The 22,967-nt window shown below is 36.2% G+C and overlaps 3 protein-coding genes across 3 annotated transcripts in view; 2 read left to right on the top strand and 1 right to left on the bottom strand.

Moving 5' to 3' along the window:
• Positions 1-22,445, bottom strand: part of MNAT1 (MNAT1 component of CDK activating kinase) — a 162,682-nt gene extending 140,237 nt beyond the window's left edge. The window contains exon 1 of the mRNA XM_028508206.2: positions 22,188-22,445. Coding sequence (XP_028364007.1) covers positions 22,188-22,276 — 89 coding nt within the window. The 5' untranslated portion in view covers positions 22,277-22,445. The remainder of the gene's footprint in view (positions 1-22,187) is intronic.
• LOC114491491 (stress-induced-phosphoprotein 1-like) lies at positions 12,246-14,209 on the top strand. The gene has a single exon (XM_036010752.1). The coding sequence runs from the start codon at positions 12,646-12,648 to the stop codon at positions 13,147-13,149; it is 504 nt and encodes a 167-aa protein (XP_035866645.1). The 5' UTR covers positions 12,246-12,645; the 3' UTR covers positions 13,150-14,209.
• LOC118497104 (stress-induced-phosphoprotein 1-like) lies at positions 13,404-14,209 on the top strand. Its single transcript, XM_036010762.1, has one exon. The coding sequence runs from the start codon at positions 13,434-13,436 to the stop codon at positions 13,842-13,844; it is 411 nt and encodes a 136-aa protein (XP_035866655.1). The 5' UTR covers positions 13,404-13,433; the 3' UTR covers positions 13,845-14,209.
• Positions 22,446-22,967: the final 522 nt, after the last annotated feature.

Raw genomic sequence — 22,967 nt, 5'->3', positions numbered from 1 at the left:
CACCACTCTATTCAACATTACCACAGAGGTTCCAGCACTGTGTTAAGGATTAACTAATTAATAAAGATGGGAATAACAAGAGTAAAACAGCCCTATTTATAGATAATAAGATTATTTCATAGAAAATTCCAGGTAATCTACAAACCAACTATGAGAATAAATGAATTCAGCAAAATTGCAGGATATAAAATTAATACATAAAAATCAATTATGTCTTTATATACTAGTAGCAAATGATTGGAAAGTGAACTTTTTTTTAAGGACCATACACAGTAGAACCAAAAAATATAGTGGGGTGGGGGGGAAGTGAGTGGGGAGGGCGTAATGCAGACAACTGTAACTGAACAACAATAAAGTAATTAATTAATTCATTAATTGAAATAACAGTTGACTAAGACCTCTACATCAGAAACTATAAAACTTGGCTGAGTGAAATTAAAAATTTTAATAAATTAAAAGATATATCATCTTCATGGACTGAAATACTTAACTCAATATTGTCAAGATGGAAACTCTCCCCAAATTTAAAGCAATCCCAATCAATACTCTAGCAGGCATTTTTACTAAAATTGACAAACTCATTCTAAGAGTTATATAGATAGGCAAAGGACTTAAAATAACCTGAGCAATTTTTAAATGAAAAACAAAGTTAGAAGTCTTGCACTACCTGATTTCAACACTTACCACAAAGCTGCAAAATTAAAACAGTTTAGTTGTGCTGGCAAAGATACATATAAATCAACAGAAAAGAATAGAGGTTAGAAACAGATTCACACTGAGTCAATGATTTTTCACAAAAATGCTAAGGCAACCCAAGGGGGAAAAGAAAGAAAGGATTTTGAACAAACGGTGCTAGATCAACTAGATATCCTTGTAGAGGGGGGAAAAAAACAAGTCACACCACACATAAAAATTAACTCAAAATGAATCAATCACAGATCTAAATATAAAATCTAAAACTATAAAACTTGAAACGTTAAACATACACCTAGCACACAACCCAGCCAAGACACTCCTATTTATCCAAGAGAAACAAAAACATGTTTATACAAACGCTTTTACATAAAAGTTTATAGCAGCTCTTTTATAATATTAACAACTGGAAACAAGCCAACTGACCACCAACTAACTAGTGAATGGATAAACAAACTAGTTTATCTATACAATGGAATAGCACTCAGCAATAAAGAATGAACCACTGATACACACAAAAACATGGATGAGTTTCAAAAAAAGGTGAATGAAAGAAGCCAGGTAAAAAGAGATTACAGACTACATAATTCTATGTAAAACTGTAGCAGAAGCAAAATAGTATGTGATAAGATAAAGTAAATCAGTTGTGGCCTAGAAATGGAAGTAGAGGGATAAATGGATTACAAAAGGGCGTAAGAAAATTTGGGGTGAAGGGGTAATAGAAATAATTTGTTTCAATTGTGGTAATGGTTTCATGGGTGAATAAAAAATTATACTTTTTAAATATGTATGCTTTAGCCCTGGCTGGGTGGCTCAGCTGGTTGGAGCGTCATCCAGTACATGAAAGGGTTACGGGTTTGACCCCAGTCAGGGCACATACCTAGGCTGCAGGTACAATCCCAAGTCGGGCACATACAAGAGGCAACTAATGGATATTTCTCTCTCACATCGATCTTTTTCTCTCCCCCTGCCTCTCTCTCTCTCTCAAAAAAAAAAAAAGTAGATATATATATATATATATATATATACCCATATCCATCCTCTTGAGAATTAAAACACATGTGTGTATGCTTTAATGAATGTTAATCAACAACCTCAAAAAAGTTGAAAAAAGCAAAACAAATAAAAAGAAAACATATTGGTAATATCTACCAAAATTTTAAATGCACATTCTGCTATTATAATTTTCTACTATATATTCACATACACACAAATATAAGGATGTACACTGAAAACATGATATTAAACACCTGGAAACAACCCAGATTCCATTAGTAAATGACAGGTTACATAAATTACTGTTGACCCTTGAACAACTCAGGTTTGATTTACATGGGTCCATTTATACACTGATTTTTTTCAATAAACATTGTAAATGTATTTTCACTTCCTAACGATTTTCTTAAGTTTCTTTTCTTTAGCTTACTTTATTGTAAAAATATAGTACACAATACATATGACATATAAAATGTGTTAAACAACTATTCATGGTATCGGGAAGATTTCTGGTCACCAGTGGACTATTAGTTAAGTTTGGGGGAGAAAAAAAGTTATATGAGAATTTTGAGCTGCTTGGGGTCAGTACCTCTAACTCCCCACATTGTTCAATGATCAACAGTAACACATTTTAAAAAGATGGAATACTCTGCAAGTACAACATAATGACAACTATGCATGGTGTCAGTTGAGTGTTGGAAATATCAGGGGTGGGGGAACACTATGTAAAGTATATGTTTGTCTAACCACTATGCTATACACCTGAAACCAGTACAAAATAATATTGAAAGTGAACTGTAACTGAAAAATTAAAAAACTTACAAGCAAAATAAGGAGAATGACATATTTATATGCTCAAACATGAGAAATTATCCACGATACACCAATAAATGAATCAACTAAGTTGCAGAGAAATTCATATAGCACAATCCTATTTGTACTTAATTTTTACAAAAAAAAATGAATATGCATAGAAATTGCTAGCTGTGGTTACATCTGCTTGACCAGTACCCTTAGCGTACTTAAAGTTCTCTATTATTGCAAATATTTTACAATTTCTCACAAAGAAACACTACATAAAAGTTAAGATTGACACCACCACTCTTACTAGTTAAGTGCCCAATAAATATCAGCTGCTACATGCTAGGTAGCAGCATGCCAAGCACTTGCACAACTTGCCATTTATCTAATCTTCGCAACGAACTTGTTAAGTAAGTGATACTATTTTATCACCATTTTAGAGACTTAGGAATCTGAGGATTCAAAAAACTCTTACTAAAGATCACACAACTAGTAACTGAATGGTAGCACAAGGATTTAACTCAAGTTTGATTCCAAAGTTGATGCTTTTCGCCACTGCACCAAATTGTTTCTCTGGAAGCATAATCTAGAAACCAAAAACTCATAAATGAATACAGCAATTGGAAACACGGAGTTAGTAAAAAGGATATAATCAAAAAGCACAGTTTTAGTTTCTGGTTCTATATTTTGGTAGGAAAAGAAGAAACCTTGGCATTTACATATGTATATAATTGTCCTATATGAGGTATTTTATTAATCCATCCACTTGGGCCATATGTTTTCAATAATTTCTAATTTGTTACATTCTAATGGCTAAATATATGAATGTTAGTTTCTATTCTAATTCCAAATCATATAAACCCAAATTACATAAAGACAACAGGAGGCACAACTAATATATTTCCCAAGGGGGAATTACAAACACTAATCTTATACTAACTGTGGCAATTTATTATTTTTGACACCATTCCTACTATAAATTGTATGTTTTGGCATTTAGTTGCAGCATATTACACAGATAGGGTTTTTTTGCAATTAACCTCCAAAAGATATTAAATATTAATAAATGTGCCAGATACAATTATAAGAAATGAGACATTATAATCTGAATAATGCAGAAACATCTATTGTAACATATTACACTTTAGATCTTAAAAATATACTTAAACTACCTTAGGAATAAGAGATTTTGTCTTTAAAATTTTGCTTATAAATGGCAGCTCTCTAAAGAAGCTCACTCCCTTTACTATCAATTGACTGGGGTTAGACAATATGTAGATAAAGAATTTTTATCTAACACCAGATTTTATTAAATTTTAAGACATCAATTATGTATTAATTTGACTGTCAATATTAGCATTTCTAGAAAATAAAGTAATGTGTATGTAATTCAGCAAATTCCTGTTCCATAAAAATCACACATTATATAATATTGATTTCTACTTAATTGTTCATTTGCATGGGGGGGTAACACACAAGAATCAGCAAAAATTAAAATAAGTGCTCTGTAAAAGTATTAAGTACAATCATTTCTGTTGTAAAAAATATTTTATCTTTTGCAATAAAACTAAAAAAGACACCTAAAAAGTATTTTAAAATAAAACTAAAAATAAAGCAAATATTAAAAATTAACTCCTAATCCCAAAGAATATAGAAATATATCCCTAAATGGTTCTTACATATGCTCCAATGGATCTCCAAAATACACCACTTGCCATGTCACACTTCACAATCCTATTACTTTAAAGTTATTTTCCCTCATATTTTCCATTCCAACTCCATAGATCAAGTAGCAACAAATAAGATAAAACATGTTTTAGTAACAGTATCTGAAACATGCTAAAAATGATGCTCTGTTTAGAAACCAGTTAATTATATCCAGAAAGAAAACACTATAGAAATATTTATGAAGAAATAATACTTAACAGTAGTAAATTTCAAGACATTTATATTTTACTAAAATGAATTGTTTCTAAGTAAATCAGAATAAGTGCTAGATGCAGTTTGCTTCAGTCACCTGAAATTAGAATAGCAGGCTCATTAAATATATATAAATCAGGGATGCAGAAGCACTGCACCATATTGATGGAGCCCTCATTAATTTTCAATGATATAGCCACTAGCATATTTGTGTTCTAAAAAACTGAGTGAGGTGAACAACCATTTTTCTTCATCTTTAAACTGTTTTATATATATTCCAATTAGTAAATGGGAAGAAACCTAATAATCTAAAACATTTCTAATGAAGCTCATTAAATTTTACATTTTCTTGTCTTTTTGAAGAGAATACATATAGTTGTTTGTACATGTATCTATTTCTTGATACTTAATATCAAAAAAGTGAGATGTGCAAATAAAAATACTATAAAATAAGTTATCCTTATGAGGTGGTTGATATAATCTTCCTAGACACTTGAGTATAATAATACAAAATAATGGCTAAATAATAGATTTTTCAGAGATACCATGAGATCTTTTGTTCTCCAAAAACACTAGAAAACAAAAAAAAAAAGAAAATTTGCTTCTAATTAAACTAAAAAAAAAGGTTATCCTCCAAATCATTTTATCACATAAACAATAGTTAGGCTTTCTACTTTGCATATGGAGTATACCTCAAAAACAAAATACTGTAACATTGTTTATATATTATCAATGAAAAAGATAAAGCAAAAAACAGGATTGATGGATAAATCATTAAAGAATGTTTAAAGTATTTTTTTAATTTTAAGCTAATATCCTGGAAACTAAAATATAAAGAGAAAATTGTTCTAAGCATATTTAAATTGATTTTGATATTGTAATATTTTTATTTTTTACAGAAAATGGGTTGGAGTTCCAATCTCATGGCATTACATTAATACTAATTTTATTTTAAAAATGTGATCAAATTTTAATTGAATAATTCCTACCTGGGATTTACACAGAAAGAAGAAAATGGAACTGGCAGGTGGGCAATACAACCATGTAATTTTTCTCAGCTTTCAGTTCTCCCATTGTTAAGAAAAGGGGGACAGGTATAGAATAAAAAGAAAAAGATGACTGCTAAACTCCTTTCTATTTTAAATTAACTGAGTCTGCCAGCTTCCTATCAATTCCTTTGTCAAAACAAATGGTACCCTTAGCATGTACTTCTGCACAGGCTTCCATCCTCAGGCTGACAGCCAAATCGGACATCATACTCCACTTTCCTTTAGGTCTAATATTTAGATCTTTCCTTTTCACTGGCTGCTCCACAAAAATATTTATGCATTTGGAATCAACTAAACATGTTCATTCCCTTGATGCTAATTTTGAAGTTCAGGGTACACCCACCAAAATTATTTGCTTCCCCAAAGGCCCTTTTTGCTAAATCAGGAGAATGGTTATGATTAAGTTTCAGGATGTCAGGTTTCTGTTTCTTTAATAGTACTTTTTTTAACAAATAGTTTACTTTACACATTGCATAAAGCCCACTTTCACACCTTAATTACAAAGAATATATTTACAACTCTAAAATTCCTAGTTCTTCCTTATAGAGAAGAGAGAAAAACTAATTTCCTTTCAATGACTCAAAAGAAGAGCCAACACACTATAAAACTAGTGGGGGTAGCAGCCACGTGTGCCACATTTGCTAGAATATGCCCAGCACAGTGTTTTTCAAAAGTACTTGAACACAAGACTCTCCTAGATAGCCAATATAAAGCAAGGTTCCTCCCCGAAAGGTGCAGGTAGGGTGCAGAAATTTGTATCCTAAAGAAACTCCCAAGATGATTCTTAGGATAAGGCAAGTCTGGGAATCAGTGGCCTGGAAAATGTATTAAGTGTATGAGAAAAACTCCAAACTTGTATTTATTAGTAAACACCAACTAGTAAATTACTTGAGTCTTACTTTGCTTCTTTGAAAGTAGACTTAACACATTTGAAAACCATTAAGATCACTAAGGTTAAACTTTCATTCAATTACTCTCTATTTACTGTCTTAAGCACTAGTTGATAATAGGAAGTAAACTGCCAAAAAGACTCCTGAAACTCAACCTAAAAACTGTGTATTTTTGCATTTAGAATCCTGAAAATAACACTATACAGTTGATTATGTATAATAAACTAAATATAACTAAATATAATTTCACTAGTATATTAACCTGATTTTTTAAACTTACTTGAATTGTGCCACATCTAATCCTCACAGTAAGCCAGTGAGGTGTATGCTACTGGTAAAACCACTGTACAGATAAGGAAACAAAGACTTAAAAAAGATGACTAATTCTCCCTAAATCACACAGCTAAGAAAGCAGTAAAACTAGGATTCAAACTCATGCAGACTATCATTACCTATTTGTTACACAAAACATTTTATGCCCACAGCAGAAAAAAGGCAATGAGAAAATAATTAATTCTGTCTCTGTTTATACTTGTATCCCTAAAGGAAACTAATGTATTATTGTTTCAGGTTCTTAAAAATAAAATAATTTGCATTTTAACAAATAAATATGAACATCTAATAGATGGCTTCATATTACCTATTTGAATCTTAAAAAGCACAAATTTGACAATATAACTTCCAGGGAAAGAGATCCTATAGGGCGCTCATCCATGAAACCAGAGTTCCTATGGAACTTTCTGATACCTTCAGAGGCAAAACCTTACAAAAGGTTTCCACAAGAGAAGGAAAAAATATATGTATGTACATTTTACATACATAATAAATATATTACATATATATTTATATCCTGATATAAATATATATATTATATATGGGGAAGAAAGAGAGAATGAAAACTAACTAGTTAGCAGGTAAAAGTGAACTCAAAAACAGATTCCCAATTCAGAAAAAAAAAAATTAGAGAAGAGCTACATGGGGATAGGGATGGATATACAAACACAAAGAGAAACATTATGAATAACAATAAGTACTAAATGTTTAGTAATTATAGTTTTAAAAACTATAACACTAAGTTACACTCTGTAAGAAAATGAATGGAAGTGATTATACTGGCACATATTTCATCTTTTTTTTTAATTTTATTTTTTTTAATTTTAATCATTGTTCAAGTACAGTTTTCTCCCCCCTACTCCCATTCCAGCCCACCCACCCAACCCTCCCCCCTTCCCCCCCATATTTCATCTTAAAGACTAAATGCACTAAGAGTCATTTTTGGTCAACCAAAAATATATATATATTACAGCCATAAATAACCAATTCACAATGCAGTGTGCATATTCTGTAAATAGGGTGATCAGCACTCTCCTCCAAATTTGAAAAGAAAATTACAACTAACAAAAATAACTAGAATTTTATGAGTTTTATTAATGCTGTAAAAAGCAAAGAAAACTACAATGACTTTCTAATTAACTATTCACTAAATTACCCACATTTTAAGAGTCTGAAGGGGGCTAAAAATTATCTATTCCAAACAAATCAAAGTTAAATGGCTGGCCTAAATGGGCCAATCTATTGCAAAATGAGAACCCAGATTTTCTAACTCGTGATTCAGTGTTCTTTCTACTATGCTACAAAATTGAATTATTGAAATACATGGGACACCAACTTATACATGTAGTGAAAGCAAAAACCATCTCCTTGAAAGAGAATGACCTTGAGAACTGCATTGTAATTAACATTCAGAAGATATTATGTATTAATTCTCTACCACTGCTCTGAAGCATTATGTTTTAATCAACTTCAAAGCACTCCATTAAAAAAAAATACTTAGAAAAGTACTAGGGAAGAAGCCAAGAGAGTAAAAAAAGAAAATAGTAATAACAATCAGAAAATACAAAAGGAAAGAAATGCTAAAGGAACACAAGCAATTGCCAATTTTGAAGTAAAGAAAATAAACATGTATGCACACGTAGAACTGAGACTACAAAAGTAAATGCCTCAACAGTAAGGCCAGCCTTTCCTAACAAAAAATGATGGAGTAATGATGCCTACTAGCATTCCCATGATGAGCCACCATAAAACAAACAAAATACATGAGACATTAGAATGTTTATAGCCATTAGAATAACAGGCAGCACAAAAACTATAAGCCCTCAGAGATGAGACACTGCCAAAGTCCTACAATCATCTCAGCTTTTTACCTGGAGACAATTTCCACAACCCTGGCCCAGCAAGCAAGAGTTTAAGAAGGAAAAGTGGTTGTGCTAAGCTGAACAGGCACAATTCAGTGCAGTTGATAAGGCTGAAATCTGCAAAGAAGGTCCAGAAGTCTGTGTAGGCACCCACCCCACCCCCAAGTCCTTGGCCAAGAAACAGGCTGCACATGTGCAGGACAAAAACCAAGCAAGGTTTAAAAGACAGTGGCGGAGAAAGGAATAGAGGGTAGTTTAAAGAGTACTGGGTACACTTTGAATTTCCCACCTAGCCAGAGCAGAAAAACCACATTAATACCTTAGTAACACCTAAGACATCCGGCTGAGATACCAAAATGACCTCAACTGAGAGTTAAGGACCACATCCTTAAATATTGACATTCTAGGCTCACTAAAAGACTAAAATCAAGCCCCAATGAGTTTTCAAGGTATTAATAGTTTGAAGGTTTAGTTGCACTAAAGCAAGGTGTCAAACTCATTTTCACCAAGGGCCACATCAGCCTCAAGGTTGCTTTCAAAGGGCCAAATATAATTTTAGGACTGTATAGATGTCACTACTCCTTAACAGTTAAACAAGAGCTCAGTGTTGCCACCGAGTAGAAACAAGCTGCCAGGCTGGATAAAACAAGGTGGAGGGCTGGACTCAGTCCACAGGCCTTGTGTTTGCCACCTGAGCACTAAACTAAGAAAACTCATTAGGCTCCGCACAAATCTATCCTGGCAAAGATTAAAACCAAGCCTACAAAGTTCGAAGTGACCAGCCAGTAACTAAATTACCTACAAGAATTTTAAAAAAAAACACTTCACAGAAAGATGAAAAAATTCAGAATCTCTAAAACACATCATCTACACGATCCACTAATACAACTGAAAAAAGTACCGAACATAAAAAAAGTGTAATCTATAGTCAAAACAAGAGCAATCACAGAAACCAACCCTGAGACAGCCAAGAAGTTGGACCAAGCAGACAGAAACTTTTAAATCAGCTATTATAAATATTTTTAAAGATTAACCCAAAATATGTTCAAAACACTAAAGGAAAAATATACTCAAAAGAAATAAAGGAAGCCCTGGCTGGCGTAGCTCAGTGGATTGAGCTCGGGCTGCAAACCAAAGTATCGCAGGTTCGATTCCCAGCCAGGGCACATGCCAGGGTTGCAGGCCATGGCCCCCAGCAACCATACATTCATGTTTCTCTCTCTCTCTCCCTTTCTCCCTCCCTTCCCTCTCTAAAAATAAATAAATAAATCTTTTTTTTTTTTATTTTTTTTTTTAAGATTTTATTTATTTATTTTTAGGGATGGAAGGGAGAGGGAGAGAGAGAGAGAGAGAGAGAGAGAGAGAGAGAGAGAGAGAGAAACAACAATGTGCGGTTGCTGGGGGTTATGGCCTGCAACCCAGGAATGTATCCTGGCTGGGAATCGAACCTGGGACAGTTTGGTTCCCAGCCCGTGCTCAATCCACTGAGCTACGCCAGCCAGGGCTAAAAATAAATAAATAAATCTTTAAAAAAAATAAAGGAAAATATGATCATAATGAGTATAAAGGCAGAAAATGTAATCAGAGAAGTTAAAACTTTAAACAAGAACAAGATGAAAACTCTAGAACAGAAATTACAGTAACAAATTAAACATCTACTGAATGGGCTTAACAGAAAATCAGACATGGCAGTTGGAAGTCAGCAAACTTGACAATAGTCAATAAAAAGTATCCAATCTAAAGAACAGAGAGGAAAAAGACTGAAGAATTAATAACACCTTAGGAACTTCTAGAACAATATCAGAGTCTAGCATACATGTAATTGGAGTTCCCAAATGAGAAGAGGGTGAAAATAATGCAGAGAGAATCACTGAAATTTTCTAAATAAGATGAAAAAACATTGCCTTACAAATCTATGCTCAGTAAACCTCAACTAGGATGAATACAAAGAAAACCACACCTAGCCTTATACTCAAACTGCTAGAATCCAAATATAAAGCCAAAACCTTGAAAGCAGCCTCAAAAGATTTGTACATAATGAGACCAAAGATATGAGTAACAGCTAACTTCTCATCACAAACAAGGAAGATCATAAAACAATGGAATGCTCTCTTTCAAGTGGTGAAATGCCAACCCATAATTTCATATTCAGCAAAAATATCCTTCAAACAGAAGGATGAAATAAAAACACTTTCACATAAATAAATCTGGGAGACTTCTTCACCAATAATCCTGGACTACCAGAGATGCTAAAGAATATTCTTCAGGCAGAAGAAAATCAATACAACTATAAAATCATATCAAAGGAAGGACACCACAGGTGGAAAATAAGTAGGTGAATGTAAAAGACTACCTTTTACCACTTTACACTCACTAGGATGACTATAATCAAAAAAGAGAAACAGTAAGTGCAAGCAAAACATGTGGAAAAACTGGATCCCTCATGCACTGCTGGTAGGAACGTAAAACGGTACAGCCACTTTGGAAAACAGTTTTACAGTTCCTCAAATGATTAAACTGAGTTATCATATGATCCAACAATTAGGCTCCTAAGTACATACACAAGGGAGTGAAATCACCTGTCCCACAAAAACTTGTGCGTGAATGTTCACAGCCACATTATTATAACAGCCAAAAAGTAGGGGGAAGGGGAAAACAAATGTCCATAGACTAATGAATGGATAAATAAAATGTGTTATATCAATACAATGGACCAGTGTTAACAAAAAGAATGAAATCCTAGTAAATGCTACAACATGGATGAACCTTGAAAACATTATACTTAGTAAAAGCAATCACAGAGGACCATATGCTGTATGATTCCAACTGTATGAAATGTCCAGATTATGCAGTCTGCAGAGACAGAGAGTACATTAACAGCTGCCTAGGCCTGGGAAGCAAAAGCAGAGAGGAGACCAATGTGGGGTGATGGTTACATGGTGAGGGGTTTCTTTATGAAGTAACAAAAATGTTCTAAAAATTAACTGTAGTAATGGATGCCCATCTCAGAATATACCAAAAGCCACTAAACTCTACACTTTAAATGAGGTAATTTTATGGTATGTTAATTATATCTCAATAAAAGTAGTTTTTAAAATGACTATTTTTTAAATTTTCTACATTTCCTTAAAGACAATTGACTGCTTAAAGCAAAAATAACATTGAATCATATATAGAAATAAAAAATAGGACATCATCAACACAAAGGATGAGAAGTTGAGTAAATGGAATTATTTTGTTCATATTTGTGGGGCAGTGAAGTGGGAAGTGAAAAAGAGGGTGGCTTTGACTGATGTGGCTTAGTGGGGTAGGTGTCATCCTAGGTAACAAAAGACCACTGGTTCAATTTCAGTTCAGGTCACATGCCTGGGTTGCCAGCATGTAAGAGGCAAGGGATCATTTGATGTTTCTCTCCATCTCTTTCTTCCTTCCTTCCCTTTTCTCTAAAAATAAATTAAATCTTTAAAAAAAAAAAAAAGAAACTGAAAAGTAAGGTGTGTCAGATGCTGACTCTAAATAGACTTTGAAAATGATGAACAGTATTAAATCCAGAGAAACTACAAAAAATAATAAAACAATAAAGACCTATTGTTAATAGGTCAATACTTTAAAATATCGAATTAATCCAAACTAAGCCAAGAAAGGAACAAGAAAAATAAAAAGGGACAAAAAGGCCCGTGTCCCGGAAGCTTCTAGTAGGTTCCAAAAGGTGGAGTGTGAGGCGGAGAGGGCGGAGTCGATTCAACCGGGTTCCTGGCTGGGCTATGGGAGCAGGTGAATGAGCTAAAAGAGAAGGGCAATGAGGCCCCAAGTGCTGGCAACATCGACCACGCCTTACAGCGCTACTCTGAAGCAATTAAGCTGGATCCCCAGAGCTGCATGCTCTACAGCAATCGCTCCGCAGCCTATGCCAAGAGACCACCAGAGGCCTATGAGGATGGTTGCAAAACTGCTGACTGAAAGCCTGACTGGGGCAAGGGTTATTCAAAAAAAGCAGCAGTTCTTGAGTTCTTAAACTGATTCGAAGAAGCCACCCAAACCTATGAGGAGGGTTTAAAACATGAAGCAAATAATCCTCAGCTCAAAGAGGGTTTACAGAACATGGAGGCCTGGGTGGCAGAGAGGAAATTCATGAACCCTTTCAATACACCCAACCTGTACCAGAAACTGGAGAGTGATCTCTGGACAAGGGTGTTGCTCAGTGACCCTTCCTATGGGGCACTGACACAGCACCTAAGAAACAAGCCCTCCAACCTGGGCACGAAACGGCAAGACCCTCAGATCATGACCACTCTCAGTGTCCTCCTGGGGTTTAATCTGGGCAGTACGGATGAGGAGGAGGAGATCATAACACCTCCACCACCACAGCCTCCCAAAAAGGAGGCCAAACCAGAACCAATGGAAGAGGATCTTCCAGAGAATAAGAAGCAGGCACTGAAAGAAAAACAGTTGGGGAATGAGGCCTACAAAAAGAAGGACTTCAACAGCCCTGAAGCACGACAACAGGGCCAAGGACCTGCACCCCACCAACATGACTTACATGACCAACCAAGCAGCTGTGTACTTCGAAAAGGGCGACTACAGTCAATGCAGGGAGCTTGGTGAGGAGGCCATTGAAGAAAGGCGAGAAAACCAGGAAGACTATCAGCAGATTGTCAGAGCTTACGCATAAACTGGCAATTCCTACTTCAAAGAAGAAAAATACAAGGATGCTCCATTTCTACAAGTCTCTGGCAGAGCACTGACCACCAGATGTGCTCAAGAAATACCAACAGGAAGAGAAAATCTTGAAGGAGCAAGAGAAGATGGCCTACATAAACCCTGACCTGGCTTTGGAGGAGAAGAACAAAGGCAGTGAATGTTTCCAGAAAGTGGACTATCCCTAAGCCATGAAGCATTATACAGAAGCCATCAAACACAACCCAAAAGATGCCAAGTTGTACAGCAATCAAGCAGCCTGTTACACCAAACTCCTGGAGTTTCAGCTGGCACTCAAGGACTGTGAAGAGTATATTCAGCTAGAGCCAACCTTCATCAAGGGTTATACATGGAAAGCAGCTGCCCTAGAAGCAATGAAGGACTACACAAAAGTGATGGATGTCTACCAGAAGGCACTACAGCTGGTCTCCAGCTGTAAGGAGGCAGCAGATGGATACCAGTGCTGTATGATGGCCCAGTACAACCGACACGACAACCCCAAAGATGTGAAGAAACAGGCCATGGCTGACCTGGAGGTGCAGCAGATCATGAATGACCCAGACATGCAGCTCATTCTGGAACAGATGCAGAAGGACCCTTAGGCACTGAACAAACACTTAAAGAATCCTATTATAGCACACAAGATCCAGAAGCTGATGAATGTGGGTCTGATTGCAATTTGGTGATGACTCCCTCATCATCCCCCTTCCCTTTGCCCTCGTGTGGAAAGATGTGCTGGGACTGTGGCGAGCAGCACAGCACGGAGCCAGAAGGGAGAGGAGGGGAAAAGCAAACAACTTATCTCTATATATTTATACAGACCTGTGTGGAAGATAGAGAACTGTATCCATGTTACTCTACAGCTGCTGCCTCTGGGACCTCCCAGCACACGCATGGTCTCTCCTGCTGTCCTTGAGTTTCATGTCTCTGTCCCCTGTCCCCAGTCACTGTCTCAGCTGCTCTCCCATAGTTGGTTATTTTTTATTTGGGGCAGTGAGCATGTATGGGGAGGGGAGGGTGTTCCTCCCAATTCCAGCTCCATCCCAGCTGTCTTCACATTGTTCGCTCCACATCCCCTTCTCCAATGAAGCAAGTCAGTCGGACGTGGTTGTTAAAAAAAAAAGGGGGGGGACAAATGGAAAGCAAATACACTTAAACCCAGTATCAATAATTTACATTAAATGTAAAGGGACTCACATATAAATTAAAAGGCAAAGATTGTTGGACCAGATTTTTTTTAAAAAAAGATCCAAGTATGTATTGTCTACTTAATAAAAGACACATACTGGTTGAAAGCAAAAGGATAGAAAAACATATACAATCAAACAATAAGTATAAGAAAACTGACATGACTACCTTAATATTAGACAAAACTTCAGGGCAAAGAGTACTTACAAAAGACATTTAATCAAAGCATAGCAATTCTAAATATCTATGTGCCTAATAAAAAGGCTTCAAAATTCTGTATATGAAGCATAATTGCACTAAAAGGAGAAACTGATAAATCCATAATCTAGTTGGAATAATTGACAAATGAGTAGATAAATTAGTAGAGACATATTCAATAACAGATCTGAGTAACACTATCAACCAAATCACCCTAATTGACATGTATAATACACTGTGCCCAACAGCCACAGAATACACATTTTTTTCAAATATATATTTATTGCTCATCAAAATGGACCATATGCTAGACTTGAAATAAATTTCAAAAAAATTTCAAGACTGAAATTTAACAGAGTATGTTCTTAACATAAAAGAATAAAATTAGAAATTAACAATATTTCTAGAAAGTCTCCTCTTCTAATTCTTCTACCCAGAATAAGGGCCTTTTCCTAATTATTCTGCCCAGAAGAGGTACTGTTGCCTAATTTGTCTAGCATATTGGTTAAAACAAATAAATTAATATCACTTGTGAATCATTCTTTCTGACAATAAATATGACCCTAATCTTTATCAGATTTTCAGATCTTAAGCTTTATCAGCTCCTAAATATAACTAATAATTTAGAGAATATACAGAAGAACATATTATACAATATCTCAGAGATGCAATCAGCAAAATTCAAATGGGAAACTCTTACAAACTACCCAGTAACATCAGTAAGTGAGAGAGAGACAAAGAGGAACAGAGAAAAAAGGTAAGAAGGGGCTCGAGGGAAAGAGTTAAGTAAGTATGGCAAAATATGGACTTTTACATATCAGGACATGCTTTTATCTATTTTACTACTTTGTCTGGGATAGAAATTAAATTTTTCAAGACTGTAGTTAAATGAGAATTAGATATAACTGACTCCACCTAATGTAATATGCCTTCAGAATTCTATTAAGGAATTCTGTGCAAGGCCCATTTCTTAAAACAGATGGCCATGATAAACAAAGAAAAAAATTACCCTTTTCTGTAATGAAGACAAAGTTCATCCTTGAATTGAAAAAACAAACACACATGGACTCCAACCTTCTTTGATGTGCATGCAATCAATTCATCTGGGTATTTGCTGATTAGGTTGATATATAAAGGAATATGCTTCCTCAATCACCAACAGTTGAGGGAGACAAGTATTTTCATAATGTTTCACCTCTTTTCTCCTCTCTGCCCCTGTACTTTCCCCCATAAATAGTACTCCCAATTAATCTTTCCATAATACTATACCTATCATTTGGGAAGCACTACTACTCACTCCGTCACTGCCTCCTATAAAATGCCTTTGCTACATGACCAAAATGTCTTTGCTACTTGAGTACAGAAACAAGAAATAAAATAAATAAAATAGCCAGCATCAAGATGGCCCAGTGATCCCTGTCTTATGGTATCCACACTCTCGTGTATAAATACCTTCCCATGTTGTAACAGCATTGTTCGGTGTTAACAAAATATAGCAAAAGTGATGGTGATGTCACTTCTGTGATTAGATTATAAAGGCTCTGTGGCTTCCTATTCTCTCTCATCACTAACTCTGGGAAAAGCCATGTCATGTGTAGCCCTACAGAAGGACAACAGGAGGAATTGAAGCCTCCTGCCAAGAGCCACAGCGTGACCTTGGAGACAAATACTCCAGTCTCAGAAAATAGCTTGAGAGACCCTCAGGAGATCCTGAGCCCGACAGAATCACTCAGCTAAGCCACTCTCAGATTCCTGACACTCAGAAACTGTGTGAGAATAAATGTTTGCTGTTTTAAGCTAAGTTTTGGGGTTATTCATCACACAGCAATTAATAACTAATACAAATGGCAATGCTAAGTAATAATACATACCAGCTCCTCTGAGATTAACATGTGTATTACAAAAATGCCCATGAAATACATGCTATGCAAACTCAACATACTATCAAATCAAAAGTATTTCACATCAAATACATAATGTTTCATTACTTACCAGAACAGTGAGATTAAAAATAATAATAATGCCCAGTATCAGCAAAGGTGTGTGGCAAAAGAAATTACCATACATAGTTGCTAGGGACATGATTAATACAATCTTTTTTGAGAACTGGGCCATATTTATCAAAATTTAAGCATCGCATACAATTGCACTACTTAGGCATTTACCCTGTGGTTTGTATCTCATGATATACTTGCCTAAGTACTCAGAGAGAGAGAGAGAAAGAATTTCCTCCAATGAAAAACTGGAAATCTAAATATTCATCTTAAAACTTGTTAAATCAATTATAGTACAAATGAACAATGGACTACCATCCAACTGTTAAAAATAAAGAAGACATATACGTACTGATTTAGAAAAGATATCCAAGATATACATAAAAAAATTAAGAAGATACATAATCCCATTTCCATGAGACAACATGATGAGCTCATATTAAGAAAATTATAATAGGGTCATTAAAATGAAAACTGTATTTTCACATTTTACAGTCTCATTCATTTAAAGGTATCATTATTGTGCAGGTCTTTCATAGCAGGCCAAATAAATCCTGTTTTAATTTCATTTTTGGTTAGCACCTATGTCATCCACAAATAATAATAATAATAATATGATAGCCAATATATATTAAACAAGTACTATGTGACAGAAACTCTATTAAACACCTCCATATATTTTACATATATTTTTAATCCTCAAATACTATAATATAGGTTGCACTATTATCTCCACTGTTCAGATAAGAAAAATAAAACACAAGGAGTTATAAAACCTCAGAGTCTACGAAAGCAAAGAATTCAAAAACAGAAGTCTGTTCTCTTAGTCAATATCCTTTAATCTTTTACTCATTTGTTCATAGCTCATGTCAAAAAAGGACTATAACCCATTTATGATAAAAACACTCAGCAAAGTGGGAATAGAGGGAGCATAACTTGACATAATAAAGGCCAGATACAAGAAACCAAAAAAAAGCCTATTGCCAACATCATATTCAATGGGCAAAAACTAGAAGCTTTTCCCTTAAGACCAGGAATAAGAAAAGGGTGTCTACTTGTACCATTTTTATTTAACAGAGTAGTGGAAGTTCTAGCCACAGCAATCAGACAAGAAAAAGAAATAAAAGATACACAAATGTAAAAGAAGGAAGAAAAACTGTCATTACTTGCAGAAGACATGATAGTGTACATAAAAAACTCTATAGTCTCCACCAAAAAATTACTCAACCTAATAAGTGAATCTGGCAAAGTAGCAGGATACAAAGTCAATATTCAGAAATCGATGGCATTTTTTTACACCAACAATGAACTATCAGAAAAAGAAAACTGTGGGGGGCGGGGAACCTACTTACTACAGCAACAAGAAAAGTAAAGTACCTAGGAATAAATTTAACCAGGAGGTAAAAGACCTGTACTGGGAAAATAACAGAACACTGAAGAAAGAAGTTGAGGAAGATATAAATAAGTAGAAGCATATACCATGTTCATGGACTGGAAGAATTAACATCATTAAAATATCCATATTACCCAAAGCAATCTAGAGATTCAAGGCAATTCCTATTAATGGCATATTTCACTAATCTAAATCAAATACTCAAAAAAAATTTTTATTTTAATTTTTAGAGAGAAGGGAGAGAGAAAAAGGGGGAGAGAAACATCAATGTGTGGTTGCCTTTCATGTACCCCCAAATGGAGATCTGGCCTGCAACCCAGGCATGTGCCCAGACTGGGAATTGAACTGGCTACCTCTTGGTTCACAGGCTGGCACTCAATCCACTGAGCCACACTAGCCAGGGCCCAAAATTTTATATGGAACCAAAAAAGATGCCAAATAGCCTCAGCAATCTTGAGGAAAAAGAATAAAGTTGGAGGGATCACAATACCTGATATCAAACTATATTACAAGGCCACTGTAATCAAAACAGCCTGGTTCTGGTGTAAGAACAGACACATAGATCAATGGAACAAAAGACAGAGCCCAAAAATAAACCCATGTCTCTATGGTCAATTAAAATTTGACAAAGGGGGCACAAGCATACAAGGGAGTAAAAACTAACCTCTTCAATAAATGGTGTTGGGAGAACTAGACTGGTACATACAAAAATATGAAACTAGACCACTAACTTACACCTTACACCAGAATAAACTCAAAATGAATTAAAGACTTACATGTAAGTCAGGATACCATAAAAGTCCTACTGAAAAACATAGGCAGTAAAATTTCAGGTAACCCACGTAGCAGTATTTTTGCCGACGCATTTCTTAGGGCAAGGGAAATAAAGGAAAAAATAAACAAATGGGAACTATATCAAAGTAAAAAGCTTCTGCACAGCTGAAGAAACCATCATCAAAGTGAAAAGGGAATTTGACTGTGTGGGAAACCATATATGCCAATGGTACATCTGACAAGGGTTTAATCTCCAAAATACAAGGGTCTGTCCAGGAAGTATCCAGCCATGTGCTATGAAAAGTAGAGGTATTTATTGAAAAAGATACAAGAAACATTGTACACAGGACAATGACACCTCAGTCCCCTTCAAAGTAGGCACTTTGGGACCTCACACAGTTCTCCCGATTAATCAGCTGCCCCACCTTATTTTCCTGAGTCTCACTGACGGTCTGAAATCTCTTCCCTTTCAAAGGTGATTTGGGAAAAGCCAGAAATCATACAGCACCAAATCTGGGCTGTTAGGGCACCTGAGTCACCTGGATGATCTTATGTTTCACCAAAACAGTCCACACCAGATATGGTAAGTGAGCGAGTGCATTGTTGTGATAAAGCTGCCAATCACCAGCTGCCCATTGCTGTGGCCTTCTGAATCATCTGAATATTTTCTGCAGAGAAATATCAAGCTTGATGCAAAATGTGATGCAGATTCACTGTTCTACTTGTTCGGTCATTTTCAATGCCATGGCCACACAGCACACATACCCACTCAATGGCTTCTACCACCCCTACTGACTAGTACAGTGAAGTCATCATTGTTCACCCACATGCATTCCAATCCACTGTCCTTGGCTGCTACATCACATCAATATCACACAAACCATTCTCGTTATACTAACAATGGTTGGACTTTTTCCAGATAGACCTCGTGCATAAAGAATTCATATGACTCATACCAGAAAGACAAGTAATCCAATTAAAAAAGGTGAAAAGGACCTAAACAGACACTTCTCCAAGGAGGACATACATATAGCCCATAGACATATAAAAAGATGCTCAGCATAACTAGCCATCAGAAAGATGCAAATTAAAACCACAATGAGGTACCACTTCACACTAGTCAGAATGGCCATCATAAACAAATCAACAAACAACAAGTGGTGACGAGGCTATGGAGAAAAGGGATCCCTTGTACACTGTTGGTGGGAATGCGGACTGGTGCAACCACTGTGGAAAACAGTATGGAATTTCCTCAAAAAATTAAAAATGGAACTGCCTTTTCACCCATTAATTCCACTTCTGGGAATATACTCTAAGAATCCCAAAACACCAATTCAAAAGAACTTATGCACCACTACATTCATAGCAGTGCTATTTACCACAGCCAAGTGCTGGAAACAGCCTAAGTTCCCATCAGTAGATGAGTGGATCAAAAAACTGGTTCATTTACACAATGGAATACTATGCAGCAGAAAGAAGGAACTCCTAATCTTCACAACAGCATGGATGGAACTGGAGAGTATTATGCTAAGTGAAATAAGCCAGAGGGTGAAAGACAAACATCATATGATTTCACTTATAACAGGTATCTAATGAACAAAATAAACTAACACACAAACTAGAACCAGAGACATGGAAACATGGAACAAACTGACAGAGGCCAGAAGGGAGGGGGCAAGAGAATAATGGTGGGAAGAAGGGGAAGGGACTAGTCAAAGAACATGTATAAATGATTAATGGACATGGACAATGTTGTGGGGACTTACTGTGGGATCGGGGGTGGGCTGGGAGGATAAGGTCAAAGAGGGAAAAATGGGACAACTGTAACAGAATAACAATTTTAAAAGGACTATAAAATGTGGCCTATAGCTAACAACTGAGCAAATAAACCAAAACAAATGCAACACCAGATGAAAGGGACAATTCTTAACTCTTAGGAGAAAGTAAAAAGGACTAAGGATACGACAAAAGCAATATCTGATTAAAAAAATAGGTATTTTATAATTGTCTTTAAAAATGTCATTTATTTTACTGAAATCACATAATCTCTGATTTTCTAATTTCAACTAAGCAGACATTTCTTCCAGTCAATTATATTTATTATCCTTCCAAAAAAGCAAATTCCCTTTCCTTAAGCACATTTGTAATAAGCCTGATACAGGAAAATGAAGAGAAATGGAACAAAATCTCTCTAAAAACCTAACAGTCTATATATATATACAGTGTTTGCCATGCTTCCCTTTTTCACGCATCCTACTTGATTACTTTTACTATATTTCTAATCTTAAACCATTCAATCATGGATAAAGGATAAAAATAAAGATTAGATAAAATATAGAAGAGAGACCAATTAATAAGACCCATTAAAGCATTATAACTACAACTAATTATGCAATTTATGCTTACTCAAAGATCTTGTCAACCACACTGTAGATTAACTAGCATGTTTATCTCTGAGAAACCTCAGAGAAATTAGAGGCATACAATATATGCTCACCATAACATAGCACCTTACATCCCATACTTTACAGAAAAACCTTTAGTGAACCATATCTAACCATAAAAATGTGGTAGAAAACACTTTAAGCAATCCCTGCACTTATTCTTCAAAATACACAAACTCAACCTCCCTCCTTTCCCTAACCAACCGCCCCCCCCCCCCCCAAAATGGACATTCTAGAGTTACACATCCTGTGTTCCAATTCTGGAAGGGCCCATAATAAAGGTCCTTGAGCAGGCTCGGTTTCGTTCCCTATGAAACGGTATACTAGTATCTACCTGCTTTAAGGGTCGTTGTGGGAAATGAGGAGATAATTCATGGTAAAGGGCTTAGAACAGTGCATGGTACATAATGTGCACTTAATAAATGCCAGCCATTATGTGTCCAAAGTTAACTGCCCAGAGTCCGGACTCTTCTCCCTTTTAGTGATGAGCATCTAACCGAACTCCATCAGGACAAGTGGGCATACAGACGGGGTCTTCAAATTAACTTACCTAGAAGCAGCAGTATATTCTCACAGTAATTGTTATCATAGCACTTTCGCTCATTTCAATAAAATTATTTTGCGTGAAATTAACACTTTGATCACCCACGCTTTTAACCAGCGATATGTCTGGACTCCAGTGGACGACACAGCCTGGAAATACAGATTTTTCGGCTATGAAGGGGGGAAGCTGACAAACTGCTAGACCACACCTGAGAACCGGCAGTCCAAAGCAGGCCAGAACGGCGGCTACAGTCCGTTAGAGAAACAACGTTCCCTTTTCCCATTTTCTTCCTTGTGTGTCGAAACCAATGACAGCCTTTTCTCCCCTGAACCGAGGCCAAGCATCTTTCGGCTCCCTCCTCCAACCCTGCTTGTTTCACCCCCATAAATACCCACTATCTCCCCACTCACAGTGTGTGTCCGCATACATTCACCATCAGCTTCAGGGAGGGATTCCGGTATTTGGTAGTCTTACACCGGGGGCAGCCCTGATCGTCCATGGCGCCTTCTTTCGTAACTACTCCCCGACGCTTGCTTCACCACAGCCAGTCAGTCACCTCCAAGCCCCCTAAGCACCGACGCCAAACAGGTTCCCACCAACAGGCGCTTGACCGAGACGGTCCCTTTGCGAAAGAGCACCGGCCGGGAAGAGGCACTGCAACACAAACGTTCCGGCAGCGAGGTTTCCGGTCCTGCCGAAGAAGCAAGGTCTTAGTTTCCGTGAACCAGCGCAAAACCTTGGATTTCGAGGGGAAGGCTTTCAAACAAGCAAACTGTACTCCAAGTCTCATTTCTGTGCACCTAACTGTATCTTTTTCAAGAAGCTACTTCACAGTTAAGAACATAGATTCCATCTTGTTCTGTCTGAAAACATTCTCATGGTTTCAAAGATTTATGCCTGGTGTACATATTTGATAATTCACACTAGTGTTTTCTTTTGAACAGTCTGATAGTCTGTGCTGTATACTTCCCCTTTATACTTGCATGGTCATGCAAACAGAAATACTGTGCATTCGCAGACAGAAAGTTTGGGAAAGTTGTCTGGAATGAAAGTCTCTGCACCTTCCCTAAATATCAGAATATTTATATAAATAACATCTGGCATCTGCTCTGCAGAGATTAATGGTGTCACCTGGCTAACGGTGCCACCTGGCTCTAATGTCTCTTACCCTCCCCCCACCAAAGACAATA

Source organism: Phyllostomus discolor, chromosome 1, assembly GCF_004126475.2.
Source record: "Phyllostomus discolor isolate MPI-MPIP mPhyDis1 chromosome 1, mPhyDis1.pri.v3, whole genome shotgun sequence".
NCBI classification, from domain to species: domain Eukaryota; kingdom Metazoa; phylum Chordata; class Mammalia; order Chiroptera; family Phyllostomidae; genus Phyllostomus; species Phyllostomus discolor.
The sequence above is the reverse complement of the archived record's forward strand: the minus strand, read 5'-3'. Positions and strand labels throughout refer to the sequence as shown.